General features: G+C 30.5%; 1 protein-coding gene across 2 annotated transcripts; it reads right to left on the reverse strand.

The window, feature by feature from the left end:
• Positions 1-16884: 16884 nt before the first annotated feature.
• LOC106753699 (probable lysophospholipase BODYGUARD 5) lies at positions 16885-19308 on the reverse strand. 2 transcript variants are annotated; one of them, XM_022777759.1, is made up of 4 exons: positions 18708-19308; positions 18143-18408; positions 17630-17823; positions 16885-17505 (listed from the first exon to the last, which is right to left on the reverse strand). In XM_022777759.1, the coding sequence occupies exons 1-4, from the start codon at positions 19144-19146 to the stop codon at positions 17187-17189; spliced, it is 1218 nt and encodes a 405-aa protein (XP_022633480.1). In that variant the 5' UTR covers positions 19147-19308; the 3' UTR covers positions 16885-17186. The 2 variants fall into 2 exon arrangements, with proteins under 2 accessions (XP_022633480.1, XP_014491041.1); XM_014635555.2 differs by having other exon boundaries at positions 18143-18492; positions 18708-19304.
• Between the last annotated feature and the right edge of the window lie 5552 nt (positions 19309-24860).

Raw genomic sequence — 24860 nt, forward strand, 5'->3', positions numbered from 1 at the left:
TACTAAGTATTTAGAATGTTTGATTTTACATAATTATTTTTTGTTATGGTATAAATTTTTATTTAATTTATAATAATTAATATAAATAAATGATTTTATTTTAATATAATAAACAAAATTATGTAAAATAATGTAAAGATAAAAAAATAGTGAAGAATAATAATGATTTTAAAATATTACACACAATTTTTTATCATTTAAAATTATATTATAAATATAATTTTTATTAATAAAGTTTCATTTTATAAAATATCATCTTCCTACAAGTTTTTTCTAAAATCTCTATCAATCGTTTTTTATATTTTTGATATCATCATTCTTCTATTTGATATATAAGAGATATTCTTGCAAAGAGTTTTACATATCCAATCAATTAGAATTTATGATAAAATAAGTTCATTTTTTTTTTCTGCGTTAGTTAGTGTACTGTTTTTATGTGAATATCTTTTCCATGTATATGACTCAAAATAATTCAAAATAAATTTATGTTTATTTGTGATCATAAAGATGTGTTATGATATTTGACAGGGATTCACTAGTACAGAAAGAACTTTAGACGTCTGTTATTTTGGGTTTTTAACGTTGGATTTCTGTCAGATGTCTATACGGGTGACGTTAATGAGACGTCAGACCCTTTAGGTCAGACGTCTTTATATAAGACAGACTTATATAGGCCAGACGTCTATATAGACGTCGGATCCATATAGGTCAGACGTCTTTGAGGTTGCTCCTAACTAATGGTGATTCGAGTTTACAATTTTATATTTTAGTTGAAGAGAATGTATTGTATATTTTTTTATTGGATGGTTTTACAAACGTAGTGGAGGGTTGCAGAGTGCAAAACGCAAGCCGCCAAAGAATGCCGCCCAAGGACACGAGAATAACTGCACCAAAACCCAACGAAAACGCATTTTAATCTGTTCAAATGAAAGATAATGTATCAAAGAGTGATGTAATCAGAGTAAAACTAATTTAAAACAGTGCAAAATTGAGAAAACAAACCTGAAAAGCGTAACCCCATAAAGAGAAAACGCGATGAAGATGATGAACAATGAGTGCACGTAACGACTGTCTAGTGATTTAAATGAAAGATAATGCATCAAAGAGTGATGTAATTATTGTAAAACTAATTTAATATGGTGCAAAAGTGAGAAAACGAACCTGAAAAACGTAACCCGTAGAGAGAAAATGCGACGAAGATGATGAACAATGAGTGTGCGTAACGGTGTTTTAATACCGACATTTAAAAGTCGGTTCCCCTATAACAAACGTCTAAAGGGCTTTAGAAGTCGGTTCGCCCCATAATAGACGTCTAAATGGAGCCAAAAAGTGACTTTTTAAATTTCTGGGTTTAGGGTTTAGATGTCGGTTCCCCCAATAATAGACGTCTAAAGGGCTTTATGTTAGAAAATAAATCATATCCTAGAGATTATTGAGAGAATATATTGTTATTATTATAGGTGATTTACAGTAATAATGTTACATTATTATAGAGTAATTATAGTAATAATGTTACATTATTATAGAATATTTATAGGGATAAAATAGCAGAATTATAGATTCTCTCTCTTGTATATATTTCTCATATTTTATTCAAAATTAATAAGATAGTTTTTTTCCTATTTTCTTTCTTTACATGGTATCAGAGCAGGTTTTCTGATCTTTTTCTACTTTGTCTTTGTTGCTGCTGGTGGCCAACGCCACCGGCGGCCCCCTAAAAGTCTCTTTTTCAACATGTGCTTTTATACTTCAATGGACAATCTCTGGTTTTTGTCTCGCATATGTCCGGTGTTGCCATCTGGCCATCGTCTCCGGCCACTGTCGTCGGCCACCGTCGCCGACCACTTTCGTGGCCATCGTCTTCGCCACTTGTGCCACCGATGCACCAACACCTAGTCCTACCTCTATTGCTTCCGCTATCATCTTCTCTGTTCTGAAGGCCTCCCTTATGTTCAGGGCAATTAAGTCCCTTGAAGTTTTGTTGCTACTTAGGGTAGTGAAGTCCCTGAAGGTTTGTTGTTTTTTGCCTCTGCATGACAGTTGTTTCCTGAAGGCCTCCCGTATGTTCAGGGCAGTTAAGTCCCTTGAAGGTTTGTTACTGTTTAGGGTGATTAAGTTCCTATAGGTTTGTGGCTGTTAGCCTTTTAATTCCACCCGCTGCAGGGTAGTGTAGTCCGTCCAGGTCTGTTGCTGTTTGCCTCTGGAGGACAAATGTTTCCTGAAGGCTTGTTGTTGTTTAGGACAGTTAAGTCCCTTGAAGTTTTTTGTTGTTTAGGGTGATTAAGTCCCCACAGGTTTGTGGCTATTAGCCTTTTAATTCCAGTCGTTGCAGGATAGTGTAGTCCCTGCAGGTCTGTTGTTGTTTGCCCCTGCAGTTTGTTGCTACAGGCCCTTCATTTGTTCTTGCAATTTGTTGTTCATCAATAGTGGCGAACAACGGAAATAACAGCGCACTGATGACACTCTTGAAGACATATTACATATTTCAAATTGAGTTTATGTATTTCAAGCTTCGTCCATACAATCTGTATGCTTCAGCTTGAGGGGGAGTGTTAGAAAATAAGTCATATCCCAGAGATTATTGAGAGAATATATTGTTATTATAACAGGTGATTTGCAGTAATAATGTTACATTATTATAGAGTAATTACAGTAATAATGTTACATTATTATGGAATATTTATAGAGATAAAATAGCAAAATTATAGATTCTCTCTCTTGTATATATTTCTCATATTTTATTCAAAATTAATAAGACAATTTTTTTCCTATTTTCTTTCTTTACACTTTAGAAGTCGGAGTGGCGGGATCAGACGTCTAAATGGAACCAAAAAGTGACTTTTTAAATTTCTGGATGTAGGGTTTAGACGTTGGTGCCCCCAATAGGAGACGCCTAAAGGGCTTTAGAAGTCGGTTTCCCCCGTAACAGACGTCTAAATAAAAAAAAAATATTTTTTTATTAACTTTTTTGTTTAGTTTTGGCATCTATTTGGGGGAGCCGACGTATATGAGAGCTTATAGACATCGGTTATGAGGGTCCTGACGTCTATAATATTATAGACGTCGGGGCACTTCTTAACTGACGTCTATATTGGCAACTTATTTATGAAAGTTCCACCGGTCATTAATTTACGTCGGACCCCGTTTAACTGACGTCTAAGGGGTGACGTTAAAAGTCAATTCTGCACTAGTGATTTTCTTTGCGTAAATAGTGCATCATGTGCAAATTAGAGCTTTAAAAGCATAATTTGAATCAAGGATTTTACTCTAGATGACGGAAGCTTACTATTTTTATTTTTTCCAAGTTCTAATTAGTTTTGGGACTTGTGAGAGTGTTAGGATTGAATGAATTCTTAGTTGTTTTGTATTTGTTGAATTCATTGATGTGTTTTATTGATAACTGATATGTATGTGTAATGGTTCAAGGCTTCAAGTGTAACTTTGAGATTGTTGGACATTAACTTAACAATGAGTTCCAGAGGTCCAAGGTATTGGTAATACCCCGATCGCTCTAGGTGCTCACTTGACAATGTGCACTAGGGGATTCAATGTTGAGTACTGAAGGTAGACCTTGAGTAATGCCTTGGTTTTGTTTATGAGTTACCTCGATAAAATTAATAAATTTTGATAAATAGTTCTTAAAATAAGATTCTCTATTATGACTGTTGAGATTTGTGGTTAGAGAAATACATACTAATTTTAGTAATTATAGTTTTTTTTTTACAATATACGAAAATGGAGTTTATAAGTTAGAAGTATATGAAAGTTAATTTGTTTGAATGTGAATGAATGATAAGATAATTGAGTGGTAATTGTATATGTTAAGTTGAATAAAGTATGAGTTGTATACTAAAAATCTATTTGAAAAATATGATTCAGTGATGTTGTTATGTGAATTGTAATGAGTTTTCAGTGTTGACGACGACGATGATTTTCTACTTTTAATTTGAATTTTAATTAGAATGTATGGTTAACTTGCTAATTATATGAATGTGAATGTTCTTTTATATGTTGTGTTTTGAATGAATGTAGATATAAGGATAATTAATTCAATTATGTAAGTATAGTGTAAGTATATTGAGTCTTATTTATGAAAGTAAGTCATGTTAACTGTATTAATCACCATCAATAATTTAATAAGCAACTGATCTTTATAACAACATGTTCATGACAAAAAAAAATTATCTATGCAACATAGTATTCTTTATTTAATTATGTGGAAACTATTTTTCCTTGAAGACATCAATAATTTAATAAGCAACTGATCTTTATAACAACATGTTCATGACAAAAAAAAATATCTATGCAACATAGTATTCTTTGTTTAATTATGTGGAAACTATTTTTCCTTGAAGTTATTAAAATTTAATTAAAATTAATTTACATGATAATGAAAATATCCTACAAATTACTAAATTAGTTTATGAAAATATTTATTTGGTGTTTTCCCCTTTTTTTCATTGAAATTATTTCGGTTGTAGGGTGAGGGATCACAATCAAAACATTTTTTTACACTTTTCTGTGAGCAATCTGACGTTGTTTTCGGTTTTGGTTACATTATTTTACCAATTTCTCGACACTACATTTTAAGCCGCACGAGATTATACCTGTCCAAGGTACTCCGACACACAAGTCAGTAGTATCAAAACTATTAAGTTAGTATAGAAAAATCTTAAATTCACAATAAATACAATCACATACCTCCTTACTTCAGACTTGTATTTATAATTTTAAGATGAACTTATAATTAACATAGTCATAATCATAACCTAATACCTAGTAAATATGATTTATCTATAAACTTGATTATGTGCAAGCCTTAAAGTTTAACCAAGCAATTGTCATAACACAGTGATAATAAACCACTCATTGAATAAACGGCCATGTAATACATAAATGTTTATAGAGATACTCAAACATGGCACTAGAATATTGTATAACTTTTTTGGAAAATTATGTTATTGTTATAAGGTTTAAACCATTTAGTTGTCCCTATTTTTGGGAGGTTTTCCCATTTTGATCCTCGTCTTATTCGAATCCCCAATTGAGTTCCTATAAATGCTAATTTCAATCAATTAAGCCCCTGCCGTTAAATTTAGTTAACGAGATTAACTTTTTTGCACAGCTGGGAGGATGACCTGTTAATTTCTATAAACGTGGCCTATTTAGAGTTGAAACGTGGCATGAATTGAGTCTCATAAGTGCTAATTTTAATCAATTTCAACTCTAATTCAATCCACGTTTCAATTCTAAATAGGTCACGTTTAGAGAAATTAACAGGTCATCCTTCCAGCTGTGCAAAAAAGTTAACCTCGTTAACTAAATTTAACGGCAGGAGCTTAATTGATTGAAATTAGCACTTATAAGGACTCAATTGAGGATTCTAATAAGACGAGGATCAAAATGGGAAAACCTCCCAAAAATAGGAACAACTAAATGGTTTAAACCTTGTTATAAAATATCCATCAACTTTATAAATTTAGTTTGTTGACACAAATGTATTTTTAAATATTTTAGTCATCTATGTAGCATATAAGTTTGTAGTTTTTAGTGATTTATTCCTCCTATTGAAAAGATGGGCATGATGGTACTTTTGCGTATGACACACCTAACTATTTCCATGGAAAACGTTGTAGCTAAAACCCCTTCTTTTAATTAAAAAAAAATATTTATTATAAGTTGGAAAATTTGAGGTGTTGCATTTGAATGGCATGGTCTTCATTAATGTTGATAGATACGTGCAGAGTATGAGAACAAAAATGGACAGCTCTCATCCATTGCATCAGAAGATTGTTGAACTGCATGTGCTCAAGGGTAATACATATAATTTTATGTTATATCTTTTAAAACTCTAAAAAATAAATATAAGTATAATTAATGATTTAATATTAAAATAATGCTTTAAGAATGGCTTTGCATGTATTTAGTATTGCTATATGCATATTTTTCATTCTTTCAAATGAAAAACATTTTAAACATTTATATTTGGATAACCTAATAATATAATTGGGATTCTTATGAATTTATCAAGACGAATGGTTTTTAAGAAATATCGGAAAGAAAAAATATTAATGTGACATAAGTTTAATGTTACATTCACAATTGAATAACTCAACAAATATAAAAGTTTTCCACTGATAGAATTGATAAAGAACTTTCTTTTTTTGTGTGATAAATGGAAACAATGAATGTATTTTCTCTTTTTTTTTGTCCTTTTATATGAGTAGGGACAATTCAATTGTTTGCATTTCAATATATTTATTTTTTCTAATAAAAAAAACTGAAGACGAAAATATACAATGGGATCAGAAGAGGTATATGTCTCCATACACATTATTGCATCAAACAGATTAAGACTCTTAAACAAGTTTTGACAACAGAAATGTTCACCTTCTCTTTAATATCTAATAATAATAAAAAAAAAGTATAGTTATATAAATTTTAAAATAAAATATTAAGTAAAATACAAATATTTTAATTATTTGAAAATACTTATTTATCTCCCATTTAAGAAAATGTAAAATATTACTCTAAATAATATTCTATAGTTGGAATCAAGCTCGAGTTCTATATTAAATAAAAAAAAAGTTATATAAGAAAAAAATATAAAAAATTAGTTACATATATTTTTAGTTATTAAACTACAAACAAAATTATATTTTGTTCTTATTCTAAATTTTGATATTGTTTAATTTACAACCTTTAAAAATGAATAGACATCATCATCAAACGACATTAAGAATTTATTAATGTAAGAAACGATATATTCACGTGTTGACATATGTATATCCATGTCAACACATAACATTATTTGTTATATCAACACATCTTTTATTTGATCATAAGAGTACATTCCTTATACATAAAGTTTAAGAGTACAAATAATTCAAAAATATGGATAAAATCAAATCCAATTTTACATGAAAATTAAAAGACTAAAAGTATATTTAACTTTTTAAAATATTATAAATTCTTACTTTTTAATATATTTATAAATATTAATAGATAATAAGAGTGGTACAAATAATTTTGTTAGTTGATTATAAAATAACTTTCATATGATATTATCTTTTGCTTCGAAAAAGATATATATCATAAAAAATGTCAAAATAATTGATTTATCATATTAAATATGTTTTTAGTTTTTTTAATTTTTACGCAAAATTATATTTCTTTTATAAATTTTGTATCATCAAATTTTATTAATAAATGGACGTAGACCTGACCAAACAACATTAAATATTCATTAATATGACAAATTACATTCTCATGTATGTGATGTGTGATACATGATAATGTAAACACACAAATCAATACGTAGGCACGTACTTAACAACTTGTTTGTCATATCAACCATCTTTAAGGTGATTTTTTGTAATAAAGATTACATTAATTTATTTTTAAAATTTAAAAACCAAACAATTTTAAAATTTGAAATGGAAACCAAATCTAATTTTCTATCATAGTTGAAAACTAAAATCATATTTAACCGAAAATAATATGATAACGTCTGCTAATTATATATTTAACATTAAATCTATAATGTGTTTTCTCAATTAAACTCTTGAGAAATTTTAACATTTTTCTACTTGATTAAAAAAACAAAAAGTATCACCTTATAACCATCAAGACAATCCCATCTTCCAATCAAAACCACACACCTTTCACATTCACGATTTCTTTGGATACACTTTTTTAGTACTTCTAAAGCAATTAAATAAATAACTTTTCTATACGCTAAAATTCAAATATATTATAACCATCAAGAAATGTTGTATTAATTTAAATATTATTTTTTATTTTCTGTTTTTATGTTCTGTCATTGACTCTATAAATAAGAGTCTTTTATTCTTTTTCAACTGTTAAGAGTGAAATACCATTTTATACAGAGTTTTTCTTTCTCTTAATATCTCTTTGTCTTCCTTACTTGTTTTCGTTTTCGTGTATTAAGAAAATTCTAATTTAAAATAACCAATGTGAATGTCAAACATATAAAAAAAGTTTATCTTTCAACTATCCGTTTTCTTCCACACTAAAATAAAGAAGAATAAAAGTTTTAAATAACTTTATATCTGTTAATTTTAACATCTTTTCTATAAAGCCTGAGAAAAAGACAATATTGGGAGAGTGCACACGTGGCAGTAGATAATGGGTTGAATCATTATTTGTAAAATCTTAATCACTGCCTCTCTTCAAAGTCTTCTTCTTGTTTGCTTTACCATCTTATTTTAAAATTTAATCAGTAGTTTGTTGATCAGAAATTGCTTAGGAGATTCGAGTTCCAAAAGTAACGATTCCAACCAATCAATTTTTTTCAATTCTCCACCGGTAAGTGGAATTTCCTTTTTCCGTGCAACTCTAGGGTTGGGAGCATGTAACAAATTCTGTTACATGTAACTGGTTGTGCTTTTCCCCTAAAATTATAGCTTCAATCCTGTTCTAAAGATTATCTTCTATCACCAATTGTGGTCTATAGGTATTGCCGTCAAAATGGGTTGAAACCCGTGAGTCAACCCGGCTCACCACGGGTTTGAACGGGTTGGGTTAGGAAAAAATGCGAAAATTTGGATGCGAGTTTGACCCGACTCACTAAAAACACGGCTCATACGGGTTGAACCCGTGGTGGGTCGAGTTGGCTCGCCAACCAACCTATTTTTTTTAATTAAATCAAATTAATTATTCAAATCCTATTTTTTTATTGAAATCAAATTAATTAAATTAATTATTCAAAATGCACAACCTTTATTTAGGCTATTTTTACAATAATTTTACAATATTTAAACATTCTATATATACAATATTTTTACAATATTTAAACATCCTATATATACAATATTTTTACAATAATTTTAATAATTAATAATACAGAAAAATATATACAATATTTTTACAATAACTTGACCACTTCATCAGACATTTTTCATTGTTTAATATACACAATCGTAACAATATAAAATCATATAAAATATCCTATATAAAAAACATCATTATGTAACTAAGATTTTTCAGTTTTTTATATTAACTATTTCAAAATAATCACATGTTACTTATGATAACTAAGATTCTTTATTTTTTTTTTATATTAATAAATACAAAATAAACACATGCTACTTAATAATTTAGATTCTTTACTTTTTTAGTTTCTTTTATATCAATTGGTCCAATTATTACTGTTTCAATTTGATCCATATAACATGTTATAAGAATCTCATAAGAAGAGGATGAAAAAAAGTTAAGTGAGCCAATGAGTCAATCCGTTTAACCCACCAACTCGTGGTGGGTCGGGTTCAAATTTTTTTGGCTCGCTAATAAATGATCCAGGTTGGGTTGGCTCACTAAGTGGCCAACCCGTGGTAGGTCGGATCAGGTTGGGCCGAGTTACCCGTTTTGACAGCTCTATCTATAGGTACTTTTAAAGTTTCCCTAAGGTGTAGGATGCTGTCAGTCATTCTTGAGCTTGACTGTTGAAATTAGAGGTAAGGAAAGCTGGGGTTTCTTTTCTGTTATATGAGTTAAGGTTGAATGATTTGGGACTTTTATTTAGGATTATGAAACCATGTATATATATATCTATATATATAGATATAAATATGTATATATATATATATATATACATATATATATATATATATATGTATGTATATGTGTATATATATATATATATACATATATATATATATATATATGTATGTATATGTGTATATATATATATATATACATATATACATATATCTATATATATATATATATAAAGCTTGGTAGTGTACTGATGTTGTTAAACTAAAACTGGTAATTTTGCATGTTGAACCAAATGTTTATGTATGTCAAAACTGTGAACCTGTAAATTGATGTTTGTGAATTGGTATGAATCATGTGTGATGCTGTAAAAGAAATGTTTGAATGATGTGAATGATGTGAATGTTCCTTATTAAGATGCTGAATAAAAAGATAGGTTAGTAGGGTGTTTTAGATCATCTTACAGGAAGTGAGAGAGTGATTTTGAGAGAAAGAGGTTAGGGGCTGAGTTAGGCTATTGGAATAACTTAGTTAAGTCAATTGCAACTTATTATGGGTACCAAAAAGGCCAAAAACAGTTTCCAAGTGATGATTTATAATTTGGGTCTCTAAGTTAATGAAATTGAAGTGTTAGAACCTAAAATGATGCATAACTATTAGAAATTGATGTTAGGAACGTTTGTAATAACTTAGGCAAGTTTAATTCAATATTTATATTGAATTAAGGGTGGTAGAAATTCACCAAAAGGCCTAGAATGAGTTTTAGGTAATTGAGTTCTACAAATCTGCAGAATCTCATTATGAAGATTATGCAGACTCGTTGTGCGAATCCTTTCACACAACGAGTCATCCTGGCGAGATGCTCTCTACCAGGGCATTCACATAGAGCATGGTGTGCGCTCTACGAATCAATGATGAGGGTTCTCCTTTGTCTGGTGAGTTGCTGTGCGAATTGGGTCGCTTTGTCACTGGTGTTGGGTTGGGAAATTAACTAGAAAATTTGAATAGTGAAGAGAGACGCTTTGCGAGAGTGGGAGGTCTGTAGCCTCTATGTAGTGATTCGCATAATGCATGATGGTGCGCTATGCGAAAGTCTTATGGTCGCATCTAGCGACCCTGTGCACTATGCGACCTGGCTTACTCTGACTTGATTCTTTCCTTCTTTTGTTTTACATGATTGATGATGTGTGATACAATTATGGTTTGGTATGATGTTGTATATGATTATATAATTAGAGAATGTTGTGTTGTGAATTCAAAGAAGAATATAACTTGATCAAAATGGTAAGATTGAGAATCAAAGTAAGATCTTTAGGTGAGATCATTATAGTGTTTAGAATGAATATATGAGGCTTCTTCATGGGGGGTTATCCTAACACTCTAATGGTTTTTCGTTCTAACTTAGAGAGGATTGACGCATGTGGTGAGAGTAGTAGGAGGTCCTAGTGTAGGCACTTCTGGAATAAGCATTGGAGGGAGATAACGTGGCTCCTAGCTCTTAGGACTTTCTTAGATACCTCTTATATTTTGAAATACTCTTATACTTGTAAAGTTTTAAATTCTAGCTATATTTTGGATGACTGTACACTTATATACTGTCAGATGCCAACTCTTAACTGCTTTCTCTTATTATAATTCTACATATATACTTTGTTATATATTTTGAGATGTCACGTTTTCTTTTTGGGACTCAACATTATTTCGTTTTTTGAATTAGAAAGAATTTAATTCACAATGTAACATTTATAAAAATATATTATTTAACTAATTCATTATTAAATTTCGAATTAAACATATTTTTAATCATTAAAATTTACACTAAATTAGAATATTCTTCCTCTTTTAAACTTTGATCAATTTTAAAAATTAATTATAGTTTTGTTAATCGAATTACATTAATTTGTTATTCTATTTGTCAATTAATCTTTGAATAATATTATTAAATATTAGTTTAAAACGTCATTTAATACATTAAAAATTTAATTTTTTTGAATTAAAAAAATTATATCAATTTATTTAAATAATTTAAGATCAAAATATATTAAAATTAAAAAAAAAGATGATTTCCAATTTTGCCAGATATTAAAAATCGTATTTTAACACTTAAGTTCGATACAACAAAGCATTCATTTAAATATTAGTTATTTTATTTACAAAAATAATTCGTACATATGCCATATTATGAAAATAAAAACCAATATATGATGATAAAACTAATAAATATGAATTATTGGTATGAAACATTTTATAATATCACTTAATTAAAAATGAGTTTTGATTTAATTTTAATAGCTATGAAAATCAATGAATTTACAGGATTTATATTGTAGATTTAAAATCATATATTTAATATTTTGTGCTGAAGTTTAGAGTTATAGAATTAGGTAGCACGTGGTTTTGGGCAGCAGTTTTCAGTTTTGCACGTGGTTTTGATTTAACCAGATTTGTCTTCCCAATAGTATCCCACCAACCAAACACGTTCTCATATTTGAATTTTGAATAAACGATATAAAGGGGAATGGCCACACTGAAATCTGTATGGTGATATAATGTATCTCATGCATTGGGTTAATTGGATTCGATAAAGTTGACTTGTATTTTCTAGATCTATAAAAGTGGTTTAAAATATTTATATAATTTAATACTATAAAAATATTGAATAATAATAATATTTTTATAATTAATATTAATATTATTTTATTAGGCTAGATTGGATTAAATATTAACTTTAATATCCAGACCATTTGTAATGCTGTAAAAAAATATATAAAGTATATATTATTATTTGGTTATATTCTAAAATTATAATAGGATAGTTAGGCAGTTTATTTTTATAATTTTTTTATTTATTATTGTTTTTTGAGTTCTTTTTAAAATAATATTTCTAAAACTTTGTTGGTTTGTAAAGTAATATGACACTCACAAAGAAAAAAAGGATCCTACTTGATTTCATATTCTATATTGTTAAATATTTTGGACATGTGAATATGAGAAACTAAGGGTAAGCAAGATTGTTGGTGAAATCTGGTCAGAGATTAATACCAGATGCAAGCTAAATTTAAGGAATGTTGAAAACATCCTTGATATTTGCCTTAACTTGATCTCTATAGAAGTCTTTAATGAAGATAATTATCATAATTTCTTTGATGAAGGATAATGGAAATGTACTAAAAGAAAATTGGTAGTAGCAAAAGATGAAAAGTAAAATATTATGTATTGTATATCAACAAAGTTATCTACACATCAAGTGAGTGAAGTTAAGAGTTGTTCCATAGAATTATGGCATAAAATACTTGGTTTCTTGAATGAGAAGAGCCTTGCTATACTTGAAAGACAAATGTTTCTTTTTGTCAGAGAAAGTGTAGAAGGGGAAATATGTTTCCTATATTCATTTGAGAGTGTTTGATTGCAAAATATATGTTCACATTATAACATTCATTTTATCTATTTTCGAGCACCTTTTGTCATTAATAAATAAATTCTTTTCTAACTTTAATATTGTTTCATTCTCAAGTTTAGCGTATTTTGAATTTTAGTTATTTTAGGCTTAGTTTGCCTTTAATTTCCTTGTTTATAAGTGTAAAATAAGTAAATAGAAAGTTTTTGTGGTAGAGAAAAATAAGTTGGAACTCAAGAAAACATAATTAGACAAGAAATAATTACTTTTAGATAAGTAGTCACTCTAGGGACACTAGAATCACACAAAGGCTGCAAACATGAAGAAAAAACTCACTTGTAGGATTATATTACCATGGACCACCTTCGAACAATCAGAAAATCACCATCTTCTCTTTGGTTTCCATTACTTTATATCTTTAATTTGTAGAATCCTAAGTTCTCCACCATAGATGCTTATTCTTATTTGTTGAGATTAATTATAAAACATGAAACTCTTGTGTAATTTTGTGCTATTAATGATATATGTTTTTCCTATTTATGTATTCAATTTCTATGCTTAATGCTTGATGTGGATTGTTCCCAAACTTGATTTGTGGTTCTTGAGGTGTTGGGAAATATCTTTAGAATAGACTTGAAATTAAATGCCTAATAATGCTTGTATATAGGAATAAAACTTGATTCATTAGTAATATTAGACTCTTGAACTTAATGTATGGTTGCTTATTAAAGATTCAAGGATTTGGAACTTGATGAGTTATCATAGGCTCAAAGGCTCTAGGGATAGGATTTGAGTATGTTTGTGAGTTGATTTTGGCATGAACATGGATTTGAGATGTTTGTCAATGTATGAGAGTGAATTGGATGAACTTTAATCTTAATAAATTGTAAATAATTTATGCTACATTTCCTTGTACACCAACTGTTTGGTGAAAATATCATAAAGAGTTTCTCGTGTTTTGTGAACTTTGTGGTCTAATTGAGTTAGAGTGCAAGAGTTTTTTAGTGTTGCACAAGTCTCTTAGGAGAGAACGATATTTATTACTTACTATATTGCGATCGATGCACTTGTTGGTTTAATAGCCAACTACATCCTTACAGATGAAAGATCTAAGCTTGATAAGAAGTCTAAGTAGGGTATCTTCCTAGGTTCTAGTCATGATAATTTTGGTTACATATTTCGGGATTTAGTTGAAAAGAAGATTGTTAGAAGGCAAGATGTTATTTTTCTTGAGGATCAAACCATTGAAAATATTGAGAAGAAAAAGAATGCAAAATAGGTTGCTCATGGATGCAATAATGTTGAGCCATAACCTCCTACAATAGTTGTTGACCTTGAGGGAGATATGGATACAAACTTGGAGAACATAATTGATCTGTCTGAGACTCAAGTTGATGAATCAATTGAACTAACTCCTTCTGAACCACATGTGGAGCCTCTCTTGAGAAGATCTACTAGAGAAAGACGCCATTAGAAATATTCACCTCATCAATTTTGTTTTGTTGACAAATGAGGGAAAGCCTAAAACTATGAATAAACTATGTCACATGAAGAGAAAGATAAGTGGTGCAAATGCTTGGAAGAGAAGATGAAATCCTTGCATGAGAGCCATATATTTGAATTGGTGAAGCTGCCTTAAGGCATGAGAGCATTGAGAAATAAATGGGTATTCAAATTGAAATTAGAGAAGAATAACTCAACCAAGGTATAAGATAAGGTTGGTTGTGAAAGACTTTAGTTAGAAAAAGGGAATTTATTTTTGAAAGGTGTTTTCACATGTAGTTAAAATGTCTTCAATTAGAGTTGTACTTAGCTTAATAACAAGTTTAAATTTAGAATTTGTCTAACTTAATGTGAAAACAAACTTCTTTCCTGGTAACTTGGAGATGAGATAAATATGGAACAACCTAAAGGTTTTACAATCAAAGGTAAAAAGAATTTTATTTGCAAGAAAGAACTTGTATAGGTTCAAACAAGCTCCAACGTAGTGATATATGAAATTTGATTGCTTCATGATGGATCATTGGTATTACAAAACCTCTTTTTATCATTGTGCTTTTGTAAAGAAATTTTCTAATGGAAAATTTATATTCTTTTACACTACATTGACGACATGTTGATTATTGGTCATGACATGAATAAGATTGAAAGTCTCAAAAAGGAGTTGAACAAGTTCTTTGCAATGAAGCATTTGGGTCTTGCAAAACAAATCTTTGGCATGAAAATTGTTCGTGACTAGAAGAATGGAAAATTATGGCCATCTAAAAAAATATATATTGCAAAAGGTATTATAGAGATTTAATATGGACAACTCTATGCTTGTTAACACTCCGCTTACAAGTTATTCCAATTTAAGTTCAAAGTTGTGTCTTAAAAGTGGCAAAGAGAAAGAAGAAATGCAGAAAATTCCATATTCATCTACATGTGATAGTTTGATGTATGTTATTATGTGTACAAGGCCGGTCATTGCTCATGTTATTGGTGTAGTTAATAGTTTTCTTACTATTTAGAAAAAAGATCATTGACAAATTGTAAAGTGTATAATTAGGAAAAGTGCTTCTAGAGTTTGTTTATGCTTTAAAAGTGGTAAGCCTATGTTGAATGGTTACACAAATGCATACATGACTAGTGGTGTGGATTTTAGGAAATCTTTCTATATGATGACTTTTGCATGAGGAGCAGTGTCATGGTAATTCATACTACAAAATTGTGTTGATCTATTTTCTATAGAGGCAAAATATATTGTTATTACAAAAATTGCTAATAAGCTCTTATGGATGCAAAAATTACTACAATAGTTGGGATTATCACAAGAAAAAGTACAATTCATATAAACAAGAACCTGACCTTTTCATTCGAGGTCAAAGAATATTGAAGTTTGATACCATTAAGATAAAGCAAGTATGATAAAGAAAAATCCATAATCAAAGGAGTATGTCAAATATTATGACAAATATCTTACTTGTAGGAAAACTTGCTATTTGTAAGTAGAAAGTCAATTTTCTAAGTCTATTTAACACCGAATAAAAGTTTAATATTTTTACTTTTCTATTTAAATATTTCCTAATCATTTTATATTTTAAAATAAAAATATAATTTTATTAGTATTGTGTAGGTGTGGACTAAAAAATAGAGTAAACATGTATTATAATTCTTTTTTAAAACTTCTATTTCAACATTTTTTTAACACCAGACTTAAAACCTGATACCTCAAACTAGAATAATAGTACAAGATTTCTATTTTTTTTTTTCATTTTTCCCATCAATTCCAACCATTTCACTTCATCTTTTTTCTCTTCTTTTTTTATGTTTAGTGAAGTTGCCAACTTTGTGATGGTCAAATAACATTGATACAACCCAGAGAAGTAGATGAGTCTCCCCAAAAAGAAGATAAAAGCAAAAACCTATGCTCCCTTGAAAGCTCAAAGAGAAGCCAAACTTGAGCAAGCCATTTTTGCAACTCTAGTTGGTCCTCCAACTACCCAATAGACCATCAATTTCACACCCATTATAATACATAACCATCAAATTTACTTACTTCAACCACATCTTCACCTTCTTCTAACCTTCTCAACCATCCTTACCTATAAATCAAACCTTTTGGTTGCATGCCTACACCAGATAGCCCCATGTCTACCTTAACAACACAAATTCTCCAAACACCTCTTACCAACTCTTATCAAGACAAATGCTTCATTAGGTCTTTCTCAAACCTACAAGTCAAATTCTATAATCGATAGATATTTTAGAAATAGATCACTCAAAAGACACAATATCAATCAGACATGAATTTACTTAACATAAAAAATTAATATTATTTTAAACTCAAAAATTTATAGATAATAACCAACAATAACCAACTCCACACAGACAAAAACGATGGGTCTTTTCCTTTGTAAAAGTAACTTAGTTTAGGCAACATCTTGGTTATATTGGACATGCACATTCATTAATAAAATATTATCTACTCATTTCACAAATTCAATCTTAAGAATGCAACAAATAACTTTCCAATACAAACATTACATTTTCAGTTTTTAGATTAAACAATTTAAAAACCCAAAAAGTAAAAAGTTCAGTTTCTCTGACAGGCTGCATTTTGGCTTTAGCAGAGGGTATGTTGTATTTTATTTTATTTCTCAAACAACTTCTACCATGAATGATACAATTTTATCATTCATCCCAGCTTCATCTTATAAGCTTATCCCTAATTAATGCAAAGGATTAATATTTCATATCTTGCCAGTTATCCTAGAATTGACATTAACTTCTATCAACAGCAAGATTCCCATATATGCTCTAAACTAAGTGCAAATTCTTTCTCTCTGCCAAATAGTACAGTCCCATGGTCTGCATTTGGAATGATGTTGATTTCAGCATTAGGAGCCTTCAACTCGAACTTACTACAACACTCCATTGGGACAACTTGATCCTTTTCACCTTGAATCACATTTATTCTCACTCCAACTCTGGTCAAAATGATAAGGTAACTGTCCACAAATTTTGCTCCTCCACATAGCACATTATGCATGGAACTCCAAGCTGAATGATGTGTGTGCCTGGTCATGTCTGTGGTCAAGAAATGAAGATCCCTACCAAAGGAAAAGAAAGCATGCATTATGTGTATCATGTCTGTGTCCTAAGTAATATGTGAGAAAGAAACTTGAAACATGTGGTATGTTATTCATTACAGTGTTTCAATAGATGTTTTGTTACCTCCTGCGAGTAATGAATTTTAGAATGCTCTCCCATATTCGGTGATTTCTGCAATAGACAAGGCAAACTGTACGGCCCAGATGTTCATACCAGGACATAAATGAAGAACCAAAAGACAGTGGAGACCACAATTTCTTTCCAGCAAGCATTGACAGTGCATTTAAACAAGCATCACCCTCAGAAGAAGTGTATGGCTGCCACCAAAACCATTTGGAGAATGAAGAAATTCATGAGACATTACCGGACAAATAAAAGAAATAAGGGCCCTGCTGACCAATGATCCAAATTCAACATTAAAAAGTATAACACTGTATTAATAATCTTTTACTTGTCTTTTATTTCTGAATTTGAGAGTATATCTTAGTGACTGTTAACAAAAATAAAACACATATTTTGATTGCAGAATGAAGGTATTATTGAATCCAAAGCACATAAATTGTTAATTGGTTCTGAGAAGATCAGTTCTCAAACCTAATAAGCAGCAAAGTATTCAGTTTGGTCCAAAGTACTTACAGGAGCAACAAGGGTGATTGATTTTACATTCTTTGGGTACTTAGCAGCCAAGGCCAATGCAATTATGCATCCCATGGAGTGTGCAACCAAATGAAAGGTAGTCATCTCCAATGGTAAAACCACAGATTTTTCAATCATTTCCACATGATCCTGCAAAGTGTATGAGCAATCTCTAGGCTTTGGACTCTTGCCAAATCCCAGCAGGTCAATGCCAATCAATCTGTACTCGTGATTCGTCTTTTCAGAAAAATATGGAAACACTGTCTCTGTCCAAAATGAGGAAGAACAGAGAAATCCATGTAAGAAGATCACATTCTCAGAAGGTTTTCCCTTGAAGTTCTCACCAGTGACTGTCAAACACCAATTGACAACAAAAACCAGTCACAGAGAAAAGTACATAGAAACATGAAAGTGGTCATCAAATAATAGTAAGACAAAACATAAATGTAGTTGCATAGTTGAACTTCAATTCTGATAGTAAACATCATTGAAAACGGCAATGGAAGTAAAACTATATGCAAGTTCTGCTTGGAAAAAAATAACCAAACCAGTAGAACTAACCTACCCAACAAGGGCTCCTTCACAACAAAATGAAGCTTATATTCACTTCCATCATTCACCCATGAAAGGCAAGAATCACAGCCACAATCAGACCAACGATTCACTGACCTGGCACTACCTTTATCAAAATTTGTATTGGAATCTTCTCGTTTTCTCTCATATCGAAGGAACCCCATTTCTCTGAAAATGTTCCTCCTCTCATACAAGCTATCTGACATATCATCATCTGTCACATTCATCCGCCTCTTTTGCCTCTCCCAGTTAGAGCAGCAACAAGGCAAAGCCTCTCCTTCAATGAGTTTATCCAGATATCCATAGATAACGCAGAAAACAGAATCAAGAAGATCAAACATGAGGAAAACAAGACAACACAGAATGGAGATGAGTGGTTGAACACAATTGGTCAACCATTTTTGGGAAGAAAGTGGCAGAGACATGAACATGGATGGAAGTTTAATTCACCTTTATCTCTTTAAACCGTTGTTTGTAAATTGTAATGGTATAATTTTACTTTCTCAGTTTTAAAACACTAAATATAAAGTTTATCTTAAAAACAAGTCAAAGCTTTCTTAATTGTGCAATCATGGAGATTGAAAAACTGGATTTGAGTATGCCATTAATGAGAGAATATGAAATGGTGATTGAGGTTTGGCCACGTAAGAGGATAATTGAGCTCTCTCATTCACATATTCACATTCGCAAAAAAAGAAAAAGTGTGTATTTCATGCATTATTATTTTTTGTAAATATTTAAAAAATAGTTTAATAATCTCATTTTCCTATTTTAATCTTACTTTGATTCTCATTTTATGACCATCCAACCCTTTCAATCTATATCTCAATTAAATTTAAATGATTTTTTAGGAAAAGAATTGTTAATAGCTAAAAATACTTTCGCATCACAGTTTAAATCATTCCTTGAAAGTTTAAAGTGTCATGTACATAAGTAAGTTAAAGTAATCTTATATCGTAAGTTAAATTGTTCACCATAAATAAAAAATGTAATTTATATATTCAACGAAATTTATCTACAATAAATTTTTAATTATATGAAAATAAATGCACTAGCTTAAACTAGAATAATAGTTTTTTAAGCTTGCCTGCCTTAGGCCCAAAGTCATATTATCTTTTAAGAAAAGAGCAAAAGAGATTTTATTTATTTATTTATAGAAGCGTGGGAAAAAAAGCTATCGAGGTGTAGGAAGAAACTGGCTGAAGTCTACTATAAGCACTTCTTAGTTCAATGGATTTCTAAGCTAATTTAATTGAATCCTCTCACAATTTTGTTAAGTTTAATGAGTATAAAGAAAGTGATTTATGGGATAAAAAGTAATAAAAAATTTATTACTCAAATACAATAAGAGGAGAAGTTTTACAAATAGTTTTAAAAATAATAATAGTAATAATAATAATAATTAATAAGGATGGTATTTTTGCAAAATCGAACGTATTATGCAAAAGTTTCCTTCTACTTCCATGAGTTCTCTATTACTCAATTTTAGTCATTCAATATTGAATGATGGAGTCTGCAAAGGATTCTTCAATGCTAAAGTTAGTACTTAGTCAAAAATTTTGGTCAAATCTCAATTAAATGTAAAAAAGAAAGACAATCTGTGATTATAATACTATTTATAAGTTTACTTCATTGATCATGGGCCCCTACTCGAATGTGCCATAGTTATGAGTCTATTGGCTTAGAGGTCCAATGACCAACTTACCGACGTGAAGCTGAGATAGTTTTAGCTAAGTTATCCGATAAGAGAATGTCTTCAATAAGCATGATGAAAGACCGATAGGTGGTATTCAAGTTTAATGAGTGGCGTTTTTATCAAAGTAGATGCAACCTTTGGTGTAGAAAGCATAATTCCCAACACCTGATACTCAGTGTTTGGCTAAGTGATCCATTTGTAGAGCATTCAATAGTCGTCTTATTGGTTGCAAGCTATCTTGCACTAGGTACTGGGTAAATAATATCATGTCCTTGTCTTAAGGAACCCCCCAATCTTTTCATGTCAAGAAGGCATGCAAAGAGTGTTAGTGCCCGATTTGTAGTTGATGTAAGGTGTCGACATTTGTAGTTCAAATGCTTGATCTTGCAAAGAAAAATTATTATCTTTAGTCATAATTCTACGGGTATAGTAGTCCTTGAGCCTTAAAGAGTATGGCGATGAAGAGGTTTGAATAATGGGATGTTAAATACGAAGGGTTATGACTAATGGTGGTAAATTTGGTGTAGAAACTAAAACAGTGACTTGATAAACGTAGTGAAGGTTCAAGAATGAATTGCTGCTTTTTTTTTTTNGAGGGGGAAGATGTTAAATCTGAAGAGTTGCCTTGGACGAAACGTTTCATGGGCCAATTTGTGATGGGTTTGGCCCATTAAGTCAGAAGGTAAACCATCACCACTAAGTTATAAATAGGAATGGAGTTAGTCGTAATTTGCCACCAAGTTATTTGAATTCTTTGCTTTAGTTTGTGATTACAAGAGAGGTGTGTTGTTGTTGAAGTAGAGTGGTCATCTTATTTCGAAAGGTATATTGAGGTATGATAATGGTTGTAGTGTCAATAGTCGAGTATCGATATCATCGGACGCTACATCCTCTTTAGGGATAGGGATAAGTGCAAAAACTGTTAAAGAAAACAAGGTTTATCAAACAACGAGTGAAAAACAAATGATGTTAACAAACAACGAATAAACTAAATGAGTACTTGAAAAAGTATTATCTCTCTAAAGAGAATATTGTTGAGTGAAAAATGTGTCATGAAAAGGTTTTATGAAATATAACTGTTTTTGAGAAAAATCTTAGTAGACACACCATCAAACGAATTCATTATAAACATATCTATGTTTCATATGAGAGTTTTACTAAACACTTTTGCTATACATTACTAAGCAATGCTCAATAAGCTATCAATATGTTAAAGATGTTTTTGGAAAACATGTTAAAAGTTATAATCTAAAAACTTGTGTTGAAAGATACATTACTAAGCAATGCTCAATAAGCTATCAATATGTTAAAAGATTTTTTTGGAAAACGTGCTAAAAGTTATAATCTAAAAACTTGTGTTGAAAGAGACCTTGCTAAAGACGCTCTTCAATTAAACAAAGATAACTAAAAAAAGTGTCTTTAGTAAAAGTGTTACATAGGCTATACAACATCTTGTGCTAAACAGTTTCTTTCATTCAACGATGAAACTATTATAACCTACTTGGTATCTTGCTCAAATGCTTAAACAATCAAATCTTGCCTGAATGGTAGAAAATTTGTAAAGTACTCTGTTGTTCTAAACTCACATTAAAAAGCATTAAATGCACAACATTTAAAAACAACAAAAAATGATAAGAAAAAGGACAGATATACTGCATGCATATATACACTACTCTCTCTAGATTGTCTATTACAAATATCCACCTACTCTATCAAATACAAGTTAGAAGTGAATGTTATAGACAAAAAAAAAACATTAATAGAATGTTCTCTCCATCAAAAGTCGTGTCAGAAAAATCATACTACCTACTTTTATCAAAGTATTGAAAAAGAATGTTTGTTCAGACAAGTTGACTTTAACCTATGGCCGCTACCTATGACAAGACTTGAAGATCCAAAGATCAAAAGCAAAACTCTATCTACCAGATATCTTTTTGAAATTCCTTAAATAGAAGATCATTCAAAAAGAAGATTAAAAGGACAGAATAAAAAGAATAGGCTCAAGCGAATAGACCCACGAACGTAAAATTCAAAATCTGAGAAGAAAAGGAAAAGACAAGAAAGAAAGATCATACTCTGAGCTTTATAGAATCATAAACTTACAATTGTAAGAAGAGAGAAATATTTTGCATAGTCTTCGATTGAATTGTATTGCAACATATCCTCTCTAAAACAGTAATCGTCTAAAAACTTGTATGCAGTCCAAATGATTGCAAATTCTAAAAAATAATCAAAATACTAAACGCTTAACTTTATTGAGTTAAACGTCAAACCCCAAGAGTGAGTGAAACTCAATTTCTAAATAGAGTATCAGGATGATACCAGGAGTGTCTAGCTATGATCAAAAGTGGGTGAAATTCAACTAGATAGAATAACAAGAGTTACCGGGATTGTCTAGCAATAACTAGGAATGGATGAAACTCAGTCTAGACAGAGTATTAGGAAGATACCGAAAGTTTCTAGCAGGAACCAGGAGCGAGTGAAACTCAACTAGACTGAGTATCAGAAAGATATTGGAAGTGTCTAGGAAGATCGGGAGTGGTGAAGAATATTGTTCAACCAATAGTAAGTTATTTGTTTTTTTTTTTCTTTAAAGACAAAACATGTACCTGTCGTAAACTTTTGCACAGATCCCTACACTACAAGTGGAACACTTGAAACAGAAGTTACACTGATAGAAGGATTTAACAAAGTTTTACCAATAAGATACACATATTACAAAGAATTGTCTCAATATACTCTCTAACAGAATATTATTAACTCAAATTGATTGAAAGTCACAATATTGTTATTCCGATTTTTTATTTAAGGAGTCAAACTCATAATTTTATAATTTTCGATAAATTTTAACCAATAATAGAAAGTGTGTTACAACAATTAAGGAGTCAAACTCACCATTTGGTTGGTTATCACCAATATTCGCTTTTCTCCAAGTTCATTCTCACACATAAAGATACTAAAGAATTCTAAATAGTATTCGGCTGCTGTAAAATTCATTCACATGAAGTTTAATACATGAACACACATATCTAGACTAAAACCTTAAATAAACCTAGGTCAAAAATTAAGCATAATTAGACAGATAACATACGATACCTCGCAGAAGACAGTCAAAGTTGTCGATTTGGTGTTTTTTTTTCAATACTTTGTTCAATACATAGGAGCCAATATCACCAAGTTTTACAGTAAAAACATCATTCTGAAATGGAAAGCCATATAAAAACAAGTAATACAGCATGCAAGGAAGCCACATGTTAGAAGTAGCAGGAAGAAAATAATTATATCATACAATAGGAACTGCCAGACAAGTTTTTAGAAGATGAGAGGAGGAAGAAGGCTATTTTTCTTGTTTAGTGATGTGCCTTCTGAAGCTTTTACAGAAAAGAGAAGTTTTAATTGAATAGAATGAATAGAACAAGAAATAGGAGAGCGCAATCTCCTTCAAGGGCTTCCCCTTCACAGAACTAATGCTCACTCTACAAAATTACCTCCTTTCCCTCTCTTCTCCTTTCCTATGTATATCTATGTATGTGACACCTTAAGTAACTAATTCATGAATATTCTAATTATCTTAACTAACTCTTCTCCATGTATTCTAACACCTTCGTTGTAAAACCAACTAAGAGGCCATAGCTTTTTTCACCTCGGCCGAAAATGTTAAAAATATAATTAAGGGGTTGTAATAACAACAATAATAATAATAGAAACAGAACCAAGGAAACATAGTATTTGAAGAAATGAATTTACCTATGGATGCGCATGGATATGTTTAGCTTAGGTGAAGTCTGAATAAAATGGTACACCTGTAGACTACTATTTATGACCTGTAATAGAAGGTAACAATCATTTAACTTCAAAATTTTAATTTGCTGACTGCTTCTGCTTTTGTTCAAAGATACAGACTTACATGAAAAATACTATATGGCAGTGAAACAAGGGCTTGTTGGTCAAAAAAACACAATCAATATCAGAGCATGCTAGGCCTTGAGAGAGGGATTTGAGGGAGGTGTTGCCCAGTATGCCAAAGCAGAAGACATTTTGCATTCATTTTCAGTGAACAAGGGACCAACGTAATTTCAGAAATTAACATCCATAACAACATAAATAAACTTCACGAAATGAGAAAGCAATCACTTGTTAATTTGAGCTGTCATGTACTGCAAAAGTCATTTGACACCATTCCAATAACATATTTTATTCACAACATTTGTGAACCCACAAACAACATGGTATTCAAATTATGGTAATATCCTTAGCATGAAATAATCCCAAGTTATTTGATTTTGAATTGCAAATCTGATTTGCAGAAGATAATAAGTGGAATCTTAACACAACTACCTCTCAAGAAAGTGCACACCATAAGTTGAATTGCAAATCTGATTTTTGATGTGGTCACATTTAAGGTACATATAGACCAAATGCACACCCCTTAAGAAAATAAAAGGAAAA

The sequence above is a fragment of the Vigna radiata genome, unplaced genomic scaffold (assembly GCF_000741045.1).
Source record: "Vigna radiata var. radiata cultivar VC1973A unplaced genomic scaffold, Vradiata_ver6 scaffold_7, whole genome shotgun sequence".
NCBI lineage: Eukaryota > Viridiplantae > Streptophyta > Magnoliopsida > Fabales > Fabaceae > Vigna > Vigna radiata.